The sequence below is a fragment of the Aotus nancymaae genome, unplaced genomic scaffold (genome assembly GCF_030222135.1).
Source record: "Aotus nancymaae isolate 86718 unplaced genomic scaffold, 86718_ANA_hifiasm-v0.15.2.pri h1tg000032l_0, whole genome shotgun sequence".
NCBI classification, from domain to species: Eukaryota; Metazoa; Chordata; class Mammalia; order Primates; family Aotidae; genus Aotus; species Aotus nancymaae.
In genome coordinates, this window is record NW_026988445.1 from 4561878 (window position 1) to 4576186 (window position 14309).

At 36.9% G+C, this 14309-nt stretch overlaps 1 protein-coding gene across 1 annotated transcript in view; it reads right to left on the minus strand.

Moving 5' to 3' along the window:
- The window catches only part of USH2A (usherin), a 775604-nt gene that overhangs the window by 578128 nt on the left and 183167 nt on the right, over window positions 1–14309 (minus strand). Inside the window, exons 14-15 of the mRNA XM_064383503.1 lie at window positions 13771–13954; window positions 1589–1752 (exon numbers count right to left, since the gene is read on the minus strand). Of these exons, the coding sequence (XP_064239573.1) occupies window positions 1589–1752; window positions 13771–13954 (348 nt within the window). The remainder of the gene's footprint in view (window positions 1–1588; window positions 1753–13770; window positions 13955–14309) is intronic.

Genomic DNA, 14309 nt, shown 5'->3' on the forward strand with positions numbered 1-14309 from the left:
TAGGAATGTGAAAGTTTGTTATAAAAATTCTGACAAATCAGAAACACTTGGAAAGAATGTCCAGGTAATAAAACATAAAAGCAAGTGTCTACCACTACTAAGAATTATAGGCTAGCTTTCCAGTGACGTGACTATCCAGTTTTGCCTGAGACATAATTCCTAGATTATGTCTCAAGTGCAAGAAAGAATAGGTAGCAAAAACTATCTCATCAAAAGATGCCAATATTTTCACAAAATTAGTGGCAGAACCAATCAGAAATCCCTAAGATTAGGTATCATAATTCCATATAAATAATGATCTACAACTCGTATCCAAAGGGAAAATGCTAGAATTTTTTGTTGAATACAAATCAATAAATGACACATAGTAATTAAGTGGTCAATGAAGTCGAGATTTGTGTTTAGACTGGATTTATACATGAAAGGAATTATGCTAGTTATTTCCCAAGAGAAACATAAATACCTACAGTTTTACTTAGAAATCCAGAGGGACTGATGAAATGTGGAATGCTGAAGAGAAACTACACAGGTGCAAAATATGAATACGTCTTTTTAATCACTAGCTACACCCTGCTTTCCATTACCTCAAAATCTAGTACAGTTATTGTGGAGTCCAATATCCCATTACTTATCTCTCTCCCTCTCCCCTTAAATGTAGATAGCAGGGTTCCAGGCATGCTGGTTTGCGATGATCTGTCATGACTCGTGGCATTTCCTATCATTGTGACTCATGACAGTCTCAGGACACCCTAAGGAGAATATGCATAGCACAATATGTTGTAGGGGGCTCCTACCACATGTTCCCAGCAGGCATTTCTTAGGAATTCTGGAAAAGGTAAGGATATATGATCTTGAAGTAAATATAGGAAAATGGCCAATATGTTATGAAATTGTAGAACTGCAGGTGACATTGTGAGGTCAATTCAAGGAACAGAAGAATGGTGTTGAGAAGTCAAAAGATACTTATATGTAATCTTAGGCTTTAAGGGATTAAAAATTAAAATGTGAGAGATGTTTAAACAATGAGTGTAACTCAAAACAGAAAGAAAAATCAATTATACGGTGACTCATGCTGTGATAAACAATGATACTAATTATGACAATATCAATAACCAACCAATAGTATAATAGTGCCCATAAACTTTGGGGCATGAAAGACTATAGAACTCATAATAAACAAAAATTTACCCTTTGTTTAAAAAAAAAAAAAAAAAAAAAAACTTACCTAGAAACATCTTTGTGTGGGTGAGCAACTATTTTAGTTTAACCAGTAATGTCCTGATTTTAGCACTGAAAGTCCTGTGTCCTGGGAAAAACCAGGACTTTAATCACCTCACTGTTGATTTCATTCCAACAAACCACTGTAAATTTCCCGCTACGAACATAATTGTATTATCATTTCCAATTGTCTCATCAAGGAAAAGCACACATATTTCATTCAGTGTATTTTTTTTCCCATTTCTTACCTACATTTTTCACATTGCACTAAGCCTTTCTGATGGGTTCTAAATGGAGAAAGAAAACAGCGAGATGCAGTCCCCTGTACAATGCTGCTTCACACACCAGCACTAAGCCAGAGTTCACTTACTTTTGCTGCAACCCAATAGATTGTTGACATCCAAGTGGCTTGCACTGGGAACACAAGCATCACACTTTGAGCCAGTGACAAATTGTTTACAGAAACACTGGCCTGTGACCAAGTGGCAGGTTTCATTCAACGCTCCTGAGAGATGACAATTACATGGCTGACATCTGAAAACAAGACAAATAAACCATCAAAGAGAATAGTGTTTTGATTAATAATTCATAGTATAAGTTACACCTACCAATAGCATTGTGGAGTAAGATGGTCTGTTTTAGTCAATGTATTGAAAAGAATGTTTGAGCTAAACAAACAAAGAATCAACATAAAATAAAACAAAACAGAAAAGATCTTTATAAAAATGCTGCTCCTGATAAAACTTGCAGAAAGCTTTCTCTTTATAAACTAATAGCAAAAAATATATTATAGTGCTCTTTCACATGCCACAATATATCTTATGGATTAGTTTGAATCCAGTTGTTCAATCAAGGATACTATAAATTTTACTTTTACAAAAGTAGTTCTCTTGTCAGCTAAAAATTTAGATTAGGTACCCATAAAATTATCTTTTTAAGTGACTATCCATTTACAAAATAGAAAAACAGGGGTAAATAATTGCTCTCTCTAAAAAATCTTAAAATTCTATAGCTAGGTCTATGAAGACTAAATTTCACTAAGAAAATTGCTTGAGGAAGACAGTTTCAAATAATGTTGATACCTTAATATGGGTTATATCTCATTTTCTATGTTATGCACGAAACTCATTTATCCACAATAGTTGGAGAATACTGCATTATTCTAATTTATTAAAAGATGATAATGATATAAATATAATAAGATATAAATTTCCTGGATCCAATGTTGCCTGTAAAAATACCAGTAGTGGCATTTTGCCATGATAGAAACTAAAATTTGTTCCCTCAGAGTGAATCATTCAAACATATAGCTTACGCCAATGGCACCGATTAAGATAAGCAATTTTGGTGCCATGAAGTATTAGAGAAGCAAACCGCACATATAAGAAGACCACTCACCATTAAAAAGGCACTCTCCATGTGATACATTTGAAACAACATTAAATGGATTCACCTATATGTTCTAATAAAGATGCTGAACGAATAGACTTACTTTCCCCCACTGCAATTTTTACAGTGTGATCTCTCGGGTAATCATTCAACACCCTTAAAAAGGTTGATAAAAGCTAAGACTGCCAAATAAGCTGCAAATTTGTTTTATGGACTAATATCCCCTTGGGAATAAATAAAGTACAGTTTCTCTTGAAAATCACTGTACTGTAGTTTGCCCTTTTTATGGTCATGATAAAAGGACATTTTTCACGTTCAAACAACTATATTAGGTCTTTTATCTATGCACATTACATCAGAATTCCACCTCAAATAGATGTTTTGTTAAGCTAAGTTTTAAAGCTGAAGAAAATTATTCATAATTAAAATGAAATTATAGATGCAAAAATATTTGATTTGTTCTTAATTTCATTATATGCTATTATATATATTGTTTATAGGCTTTTAATGTAATATTAGTAAGCATAAACAATAAGAGAAAATCTTCTCTCAATTCGTGTGTGTGTGTGTGTGTGTGTGTGTATAACTGCACCACTCATGATTAAGTGTCTCTTGAGTATTTCAGTTTTTATTACCATTCACTCATGAGACAATCACACTTATTTTACATATAGTACATTTAGAGTAATAGCTTCCAGTGTATAACATAATTCCTTTCCTTGATGTAGTTCTATTTTCTTCCAGTCAAAGCATGCAATGTTTTGAGCAATTAAATGTGTCTATTCTTGATTTTATAGTCTCTTATCCCAGCCATTGTTATATTCAACTTATCTGACTTGTTATAATTGCTTGACTTCAGTAAGAAAGAATTTTTCCTAAATGAAGTTCACAGGAGAAGACTTTTCTGAATATTATAGTCTGTTTCTAGCCCAAAGGACACTGGGGATAATTTTGTAATTAAGGATTAAGTAAAATGATTCCTGTAGATTTCTCAGCCACTCAAATATAATTTTAAACATTTCCAAGACTCTTTAGCAAATAAGCTACAAGTTTGATGTCATTTTATAAATTATCCCTCCTCAAGAGTACCTCCTAGATGAAATATATTTCACATTTATTAAAACAAAATTATACATAATAAAGGAAAAGACATTTTAAGCTTAGAAAGAGAAACACCAAACTAAGATGAATTGCAATATTGATTTTGCCAGGATAAATGGTTTTTGTAATATTAATATAAAGAAACCTTTATTACACTGACTCTCTTGGTACAGCCAGAGCTTCTCCCGCAATCTGTTTAAAATCTTCATTTTTCATCCTTATGGGAAAACCTCACTTGCTAAATGGATTTCATAAAGAGTAATCTGTCAAGATTTATATAGATAAACAATTTGTGATGTTTATTGACCAGTTGATTATGGTAAACAAAACAGGAGTAAAGCCTCACTAATCTCCGCCAGCACTTTGCTATGATAGTTCTCTTTGGAACTTTATATAACTCAGTATTTACTGGTTACAATAGGAAAAAGTTGGCCTCTGTCTCTTACATCACAAATCTCTTACACTTTCCTTTCCCAGGAGTTTCTTCCAGTTGTGCAAACAGTAAGAGAAAATGTTATCTTAATTATAACTGTTGAAGAAACATAACTATTAATGAAAGGAATATGTTTCAATAATGTACATCACTGTCAGAGACTTCATCATCTGAGGGAGAACTACCGTAGAAAGCCCGGAGATACAGCCCAAGATATATAGGTCACTTTATTGACATTTCTCTTTGTACACCCCTCCTCCATCTGGGGCCTCAGCTCTATGGGTCCTATCAAATTGATTTCAATATTGATTGACATAAATAACATTCATTGAGGGCCAGCTATGTTCCCGGACTGGAATAAACATCAAGGATGAAGAGATGAATTATGTAGAATTGCCCCCGTCCTCAAGGAGCTCACAATCTCGTATGCAGGAAAAATGGAGAGAACATTAGGAAAGATGTATTCAGACTCTACAGGTCCAGAAAAGGGGCAACTTACCCAGTCTGGTAGCAGAAGAAAGGATGGGAAGAGTAGTTTTTTTTTTTTTTTTTGAGACGGAGTTTCGCTCTTGTTACCCAGGCTGGAGTGCAATGGCGCGATCTCGGCTCACCGCAACCTCCGCCTCCTGGGTTCAGGCAATTCTCCCAGCCTCCTGAGTAGCTGGGATTGCAGGCACGCGCCACCATGCCCAGCTAATTTTTCGTATTTTTAGTAGAGATGGGGTTTCACCATGTTGACCAGGATGGACTCGATCTCTTGACCTCGTGATCCACCCGCCTCGGCTTCCCAAAGTGCTGGGATTACAGGCGTGAGCCACCGCGCCCGGCCCAGGGAAGAGTAGTTTTAAGAGTCTTGGAGGAGATGCTTGGGCTGAATGTTAAAAGATGAGTAGAAATAAGCAAGGCAAGTTGGGGGAGGGTCAAAAATAGAGAAAAAAGAAAAAGTAGGAGAGGGTGTGAAATTGCAAGCAGCTTACAACTTTCACATGTAAATTCAGAATGGGGAATGGTGATAGATAAACCTGGGAAGGTGAGCAGAAGTAAGATAATGCTACCTTAGGGCCATGGCAAGAAGCGATGGAAATGAGCAGGATACACCTGAGAAATATTAAGAGGAATTGGTAGAATGGGATGCCAAATTGAAAAGAGAAGGGAGGATAGGTATGGGGTTACTCCATGTCTTCTAACTTGCTGATGGGGAAAGATGAGGACATCATTCAACATAAAACAAAGGAGAAGAGATCTCCAATTGCTAAGGGATTTAAGATAAGGATCATTAATAAACAAAAGAGAAAGAGACTTCAAGGTAGATTGGAGAAATCGGGTAGAGTTTTTTTTTTGTTTTTTTTTTTTTGTTTTTTTTTTCCCATCAGTCCCTAACAGAAAGACTAGCACACAGTAAGGATTCACTAAATATTGTCAGATACGGGAATTAATAGTGAATTAAGCACCAGGTAAGCTTTAGACTTAGGATAGGACACCAGAGATTATCCATACGTGGTTTGTAACTCTAACAAGTTAGCTTTTTTGAGCCTTTTTTTATTGGTTTAACTTTGTCCCCCTGGCTAACCTCACCCACAGGGAATAGACAGCTTTCTTTAAGAGCTGATTTGTTCAGATTCCCTTAGACTAGTGTTCTCAGTTCACAGAATTCGGTGTGTGCTACAGTGCCCTCTAGAGGAGTCTGGTTTTTCCCTGATGAACAATACATTTCACCTCTGCAGTGGAGGCGTGGTTTCATTGAGCTTAGTTTGCCTTTAGTCACAGCCTACTAACAGTATCTGAATTACCTTGGAGCTGGAATCAGAATTATAAGAGAGGGATTTGAGGCTTGGGCATCCACGTTGTGTGAGCTGAAAGCCACATTCACATGGCTTATTAAACGACGAAATACGAGAGCCTCATCTGAAAGTGAGAAGTTAACTGTGCAAACCCACCCTCTTTGGTGAATTTCTCAGGAACAAATAAAGAAACTCATAAAAGCTGGACCTGGGGCAGTGACTCCCTTGCATCCAGGCAATAGTGACAGCTAAATCTAGGCAGCTTGCTTATCAAGGTTCTGATCTGAGAACATTGCCTCTTTCTCCTTCGTTGACAACTCCACGTATTTATGCAAATAACGAAATAACGTTAAAATATGATAGCAGAATCAAATTTTTAAAGCGCCCGCAGAAGAGAGAGTTCACTTATTCTCTACAGTCTCAGAAGGCAGAAATAAGACTGGGCAAAAATGTCAAAGGACTGCAACTTTTTGGTCAATATAAATAATATTTTCTATTTGTTGCAGAATTACACTTGGTTGAAATAAACATGAGCTACTTCATGAGAGAGTGGGCTCCTTTTAGTTCCATGTTTTGGAGCAGAAGCTGAATGGCCATTCACCAGTTATTCTGAAAAGGTGATTTATGCAGAGAAATGTATAAGGTAGAGTTTAACCAAAATTACTTTTAAGGTTCTTTCCCAGTCTATAAAGTTATGATTCTATTATGCTTAGTGAGACTAAATAATTTGCCCAAGGTGACAGTAAATCTAGTTACAAGGTCAGCAACCTTTATCTATAAAGGATGAGATAGTAAATATTTTAGGCTTTGCAGGCCATATGAGCTCTATTGTAACTCAACTCTGCTGCTGTAGTATGAAAGAATTAATATTGTTGTGTTCCAATAAAACTCTATTTACATAAACACATGGCAGACCCCCTGGGCTATAGATTGCTGAACTCTGGTAGAGCAGGCCATAGTATGCCCATCCCAGCAATACCCAAGTTCTATTCCCCCAAACTTATGAATGTTACCTGAGTTAGTAAAAGGAATTTTGAAGAGGTGGTTCAGGATTTTGAGATGGAGGAGATTATCCTGAATTATTCGAGAATGCCCAATGTAATCTAGGGTTCTTATAAAAGAAGGCAGGAGGGTAAGAGTCAGAGAGAAAAGGTGTCAGGACATAAGCAGAGGTTCAAGAAAACACTGCTCTGCTGGCTTTGAAAATGAAGGAAGAAGCCATGAGCTAAAGAATGCAGGTAGCCTCTAAAAGCTGGGAAAATCAAGGAAATGGATTTTCTCCTAGAATCTCCAGAAGAAACACAGGCCTGATTTGAACCTAGTGAAACTCCTTTAGAACCTCTGACTTCAAGAACTGTAGAATAATAAAAATTCATGTTGTTTTAAGCCACTGAGTTTGAGGTAATTTATTCCACCAGCAATAGGAAGCTACTATATCTGGTCTAGTAGAATAGACAAAACTGAAACCTAGATATCCTGGTGTCCAATTGTGTGTTATCCCTATTACATCACATTGAATAAATGCTACTAATATAGGAAAACTGATATGTCTTATTGGATCATATATCATCTATGTTAACAGAGAATTTGGCAGCCATAGGAGACTGCAAAATCACAACTCTTCACCCTTCACTCTGTGCAGGTCCTTTGCAGCTAACTGTATAGTTCTACCCATCACAGCGGAGAGTCTGTTTATTCCCCACCACTTCCAATCATGGTCAAGTCTTGTGCCTTGCTTTGGCCAGTAGAATAAGGCAAAAGTAACAACCTGGTGGTTTAGGCCTCAAGTGTCTTTACATGCTTCTGCTCTCTTTCTTGGAACTCTGCCACTACCTTGTGAGAAAGCCCTGGCTTGGCTGCCAGATGATGACAGGCTTGTGGCCCATTTACCCTGTCACCCCAGATGACAGTCAGCTGTCTGACAAAGAGTCACTGAGGAGAGGGAATCTATAAGGCACACTCCCTAATTTTTCCATTATCACACCATAAAAGGAAATCGGTTGACAAGAAAGTTATCTGCTTTCATTTGAAGTCACTGACCTGGTTCTCAGAGAAAAGACCAATTGAGATCAATCAGAAATAGGCCTGTGAAAGAGATTACTGGACCAAATCTATAACCTAGTGCTGAAATGTAGAACATCTGCAGTAAAACCAAAAATAATTTGGGCACAGAAGAGCTTCCCTTTATTTTATGCTCTAGAAGTGTGAGCCTTTAGACTCCCTAACCAGCCTTGGTGCCCTATCCTCTATGGACAAGTTCAGGGTGTGTCAGTTAGTAAATGAGACAAATAGTGATACTCCTAGCTCCTTAAGGCTTGAAACAAGGTACCATAGAACATAGAGAGGATATATCATTAGGGAAGAAACTTTTGGGGGTTGTGATGTATGGTCGTTATGTAAGAAAACTGTGGGGTAGCAGACGAACTGGAGCAGTCCTGGGGGCTACGGGGAAGTGCAGTCATAGTTACAGGTCAACTTGAGGACAGCGCCAGTAAGTGCAGGGTGTCAAATATGGGTCTCCATACGAACTGAGACGAATTAAATATGGCCCATTTTTGTCTCATTGTTTTTGGGTTAGACAAACACTATATACTTTTTTGCATTATTGATTTTTCAGTGGGCAGACTTTTCTTTTTTTGCTTCATTGTTTTCGATACCGATTAAATCTTGTTTGCTTTATGTGTCAGAAGTAAATGGAGTAATGTTTGCACCAGGATCAGCTTTTTTAAATACATGCCCCCTTTTTCTGGTAACTTTGGAAGAATAAACCACTTAGATGGAAACAGGCAAATGATTTTCCAGCTTTGTCAGAGAAAGTTATTGTTGTGTTGCATGGATTTTTGTAGTGGTTGTGTAGTTTTGGGGTGAGGTCTATTTTATTTTGTTTTATTTATTTTGCCCTTGGGAATACAAAAAAAAGTGTATAAAATAAATGAAGAGAAAACAATATAGCAGACATTGTTATATACAACATATAGAGCATGAGGAAGGTAAGGAAAATGTGAACGAGGCAGATGAGGAAGTGGGGTTATTTTCCAAATTGGTGAAGAAATAAAATGATAACAATAAAATACTTATAATTTACTGTATATTTTGAAAATTGATAATTTCCATTTGTTATAACTGCATTGTAATTTCTATAAATGTAAACATTTATATTTGGAATAACCTACTACAGTACCTAGATTTCAAAGTATATTCAATTGATTTTGAATCTACTTTGTTTTAAAAAATTGTTTTAACATCAGGGCAGCATAGCTGCTTTCCTCTACTGCATATCTGTATACATTTATACTATTGTGAACTTTTTCCTTCAAGAAACAAAAATTTCTTATACTTGATGGAATCCCATACATCTTAGCCATTTGTTACACATTTTCAATATAGCTAATGCTAGTGTATATACAATAACAATCAGAAGTCAAAAAAAGGTTCAAGAACAGTATCATTCAAAAGAGGAATGGAAAAACATATAAAAGAGAAAACCCATTTTTATCTCTTCTCAGTGTTGAACAAAAGTCCAAACTTAAGCGCTTCTCATTGCCACATTTTAAAATATCTTCCTCCATGATGCCCTTCTATGCTACAGGATTTCCTCTCTAATAATCATCAACGTTGAAGCATTTTGAAAAGAGACAGCTGAATTCATCAGTGGGATAGGAGGGTCAAGTCAAGTTACCAGCATTCCACATGACTGATTTAGTAAGAGACAAATCCTGCTGATCTCCTTGGGTCCCATATGTCCATGGGAAGCTTTATTCTTTTTATTCTTTTTAGAGCAGCTGCATTATATACAGTAGCTCTTGCCTTCCATAGCACTTTCCAGCAGTAGCCAATAGACTCATTCTATTCAACAGCAGAGCCAATTCTGCCAAACCTGAGAAGAATCTAAGCCTCACTCAAACTTGGGAAGTTAGGACTTGAATAATTATTTGAAGGTTTATTTCTTTTTCACCAAGATGATGATAGCATGAGCTGGCGTGAGACATTCTTATTTGGGGGAGAGATGAGGAAGTAATGGTTAGTTCTGTGCTGGCTATATTAAAAATGAAATGCAGGAGGGACTTGCAAGCATAAAACTCAGAGAGACAGCTGGCTACAGGTACATGGCATGCATCTGAATAGGTGATCATATGTCTAAGAGCCATACATGTATGTAGTGGTTGAAATCAGGGACACAGAGGTGGAAATTGAAGGGACATATTAAAAAGGAGTGACCAGCAAAAGAGACAGAAAACAAATCCAAGAAGTAGAATCTCAGAGTCCAAAGGAAGAGAGAATTTTAAGAAATCAAGAGAAACAATGAAATGACCAGCACATTGAAAACCCATGAGTCATGAGGAGCAATCATAAATTGGTTTTCCTTTGGCTTTCACTGACCCTTTAAATGCATAATATGGAGCTAATTTCCCCATGTTCCCCATGGATATAAAATGAGTCAGTCACATGGCTTTTCTAGTCTTTCTCAGGCAGTAGAATGTCCTATAGTTACTTTAAATTGCAAAATACAAATTCAATTCAGAAAATAGAATGCCTAATCCTGTATATTAGTCAATACTCCAATCTTGATTTAAAGAACAGACATTTTCAAGAGCATACTTCTTTCATCTAGCTAGGACATGATGAAGGCAGCAAGTCTATAGCCAAAGAAGGTAGCTTGGTTAGCCTCCTCTCTCATGTGGTGGCTGCTGGAAGGGCAGAAACTCACTGGACTAGCACCACCCAAGGCAGTCTATTGTCTCTGGTCCTGCATATACATAAAATTGACTTTTCACTGACAGTGGTACCTTCCTGACTCCTTCATTGATCTCTTCCTCACCGTTAGGTATCACTCACCTTCTGTTTTAGTGCAGTCAGATGCATTTTCAATTCAACTGGTTGCTCATTAGTTCTGTAGCCCACAGGAATCTTGTCCCTTTCTCTACACAGGTCTCTTTAGTCTTCTAAGCGGTACTTTGAGCACACACTAAGACAACTCCACTCTGTCTCTCTTCCCTGTGGTCTTCATCTGGTCATGGGAAATACACAGTCTTCCCTGTCACGATGAACTCTGGGAGTATAAGATATGCAGGGCACTGTCTTCCAGCTTATCTATCCAAACCTGGCTAGACTGTCTCTTTTCAGTTAGATTTGCCAGGTCTACCCTTCAAGGGATCTAATAAGACCTTCTCACTGGACTCAAGTGGAAAGCATCACCGACTCCTCCATTTTTCCTGCCAGTGAAGCCTGTTCCCTCATTCTGTCTTTTCCTTAACCCATTTTTATTTATTACATATTTTTATATACCTTGTCTTCTATTTGGATGAGAATAATCACATAACTAGTTCTTGAATCTCTACATGTTGCAAGTTATGCTAATGTACTAAGCATAGTGAATACAGAATGAATGAGAGAAACAAAATGAAGAAAAAAAATCTGTTCTTTTATTTTTAAATCATGTTTTCTTGAATCATAGTGTTCTTTTTAGATTTGTTAGTAAGTGAATGAAGAGTGGGAGATTAGACAATAACTTTCAGGGCTCACAAAGTAGGGCAGGATCAAAAGAAGGAGTTTGTAGAATGAACAGCATGTTTATAGACAGTTATGACATTACCCATATAGAGAGATGTTCGAGTTAAAATAAAGGGAGGATTTGGTGGATCAAAGATCATGGAAGGGAGGAACAAGAGTAGGAAAACAGGAAGGGATCATATCAAGAACTGGAAACAGGTTATTTTTAGACAGAAATGCACATGGTTTTCTTCTAAGACTAGATAAAAACTTAAGAATGTGTGACAATGTAGACAAGTTGGAAGCAGAGAAAAGATAATCTGGAGATACTTATATCTGGCTTTGTCTGTGAGCAGAGGGCTAGATCATCTGCAAGGGCAAGAGCATGGAATTAAAATTGAAGAGACTGGCAGTAGCTCAAAAGGAGAAAGTGAGTTGATAAGAAGTACATACATGGTAGTGCTTCCGATCAGCATAGGTACATGATCTTTCCCCAAGTCCTCACAGATCAGGGCAGGGGAATCTAGCTCCGGTGCTGGTCAGACCTACTACATAGCAATAGGTGATGGACCTGTACTTTTTAAGCAATTCTTGTTCTGTGTCTAAAGTAAGGTGGGGAGTGAGATGGGTAGATAATAGGAGAGGAACAGAATGGGGTAAAAGGCTCAGCCTTGAATTTAAGAACACTGAAGGGTAGAGGAAGCAGTGTAATGAAGGGAATCAGATTTCATTTAAAGAAAGAAAGTTAAGTGAAAAAGCTGAGACAATCAGACATCCCTAGGTCACTGAGCAGGCGTTTTGCTGATAACCCTGGGAAGACTAATAAGGGGGATGAGCAGAACGAAAATGGGTAATTGAATGTCACAAAATGCCACTGATGGGCATGAGTGTTGCAAGGAGGACAGGGGATTGGAGAGGATATTTTTCTCCTGGTAAATGTGATCAGGACTTTGAAAAAGGCAGAGATGGTCAGGAGTGAAACAAACCAACCCCAGAGTTCCAACTGGAGAATCTGTAGAATATTCTTTCAAAAAAATTATACACAGGAGCTAGTGTGTACAGTGACTGGCTCCTATTTTACTCTCAAAATCCTGACAGTACTTTTTATTTAACATTTACTGTACCATGTGCTTTCTATAATCATTTAGGTGATTTATAATAACATTTGTAGAAAAGAATCATAATGCTGTCAGACTATCAGGGTATCATTTCTGTGGTGATAGAAGTAGAGCATCACAGATTAAAATATATGTATGTCCGCATGTCATGAAAACAAAAATTATTTTAACAAATATTTGAAATGATATTTCTTCATTTTCTAAAAATCACAATGAATTTTAAAAGAAAGTCAAAATGAACTAGTGTAAGTTCTTTTTCAGTAATTACCCTGTCACCTGTCCACCCTCTAATGGAGGTGTTAATGAGGAGTGTAATAGCCAAAAGGCAGGCAGCAGGGGGGCAATGAGTTAAAAAGAGCCCAGAAAATCACAAACCCTGAAATGATTAGCAATTATATTTATAAATATACACATATTGAGAAACAGAGTTGACTGGTTTTATTACATGCTTTCTGAGTTCTGTGTGTACTACTAGCTTCTCAGGGATAGGAGCATCAAAGAATTCTTAGATTTAGTCCAAACTTTAGACAAGCTCATAATCACACACACACACACACACACGGAAGTGGCATTACAGTACATCTTCAAAAATACGGCAATAAACATAAATGAGTGAAGGCAAATGCCCACAGATACTCAGAGAATAAGAAGTAGAATATTAAAGAGAGTGTAACTTTGAAAAGTGATTTCCTTTCATAATATACTTTATACACTGAAAAAAGTGATCATATCACGGGATACAAAGCTACGTTTCTCATCTGCCAGTCTTTAAAGCTAAATTAGAAAGTCAAGGAAAACATAAACAGATGCAATGAACAAATAAATCTGCAATAAATTCAAGGGCAATGAAGAACAAAGCATATACATATATTCCATATTACACACACACACACACACACACACACACGAAGAGAGAAAAAGTGTGTGTGTATTTTCTTCTTCAGATATGTCTTTTCCTGTCTTTCTCCATATCCACTCAGCTTTTTGAGGAAAAATATATTTTATCTGATTCAATATTCCCAGACCCTAGAATAGAGGCACATCTATCACTATATAGCATCCCACTCTAGGAAATACTTAAAGATCACCGTATATGAAGTAAATGCAGATGTCATGGAACCAAAAACACATCAACAACAACAAAAAACACTTTTTACAGAAGTTATAGCTTTGTAACTGCCAAAAAAAATTAACTGTTAGTAAAGAAATAGTTTAATTATTAATTCTCATAAAGATATACCTTCCAGTCTGAGGATCAAATCCAAAGTAACGGTCTTTGCATTGGTCACAATGTTGCCCAGCAGTGGAAGCATCTTGGCAAACACACTGACCAGTCAGGCTATTACAGATGTGATTAACTGCACCAGCTGTATGGCATGAGCATGGCAGGCAGCCAGTGGCATTGCCTGGAGAAATATAAAAACCTAGAAATAAAGAAATAAAAAGTTTTTATGTATGCTTTTTTTCTACTCTTGTATTTAAAACATAATAATTGATTACACAGAAAAACAGAATACTCTACACCATGGCACTATCTAATTCCCAATACAAATGTGTTTGTATCTGTTCTTAAGTGGGTCAATTATGACGAAAGAAAAACTGAGTAAATTATCTACATTGCACTTGGGTGTCTCCCAGGCACCTACGATTCAATGTATTTAAAATCTACTGCATAATATTTCCACAAAAACGTGACTTCCTCTAATCAGCTCCATTCCAACAGATACTACCAGCCATTCAGTTGCTTTACCTAGAACTCTGAGGTATCTTTGGTAGGGC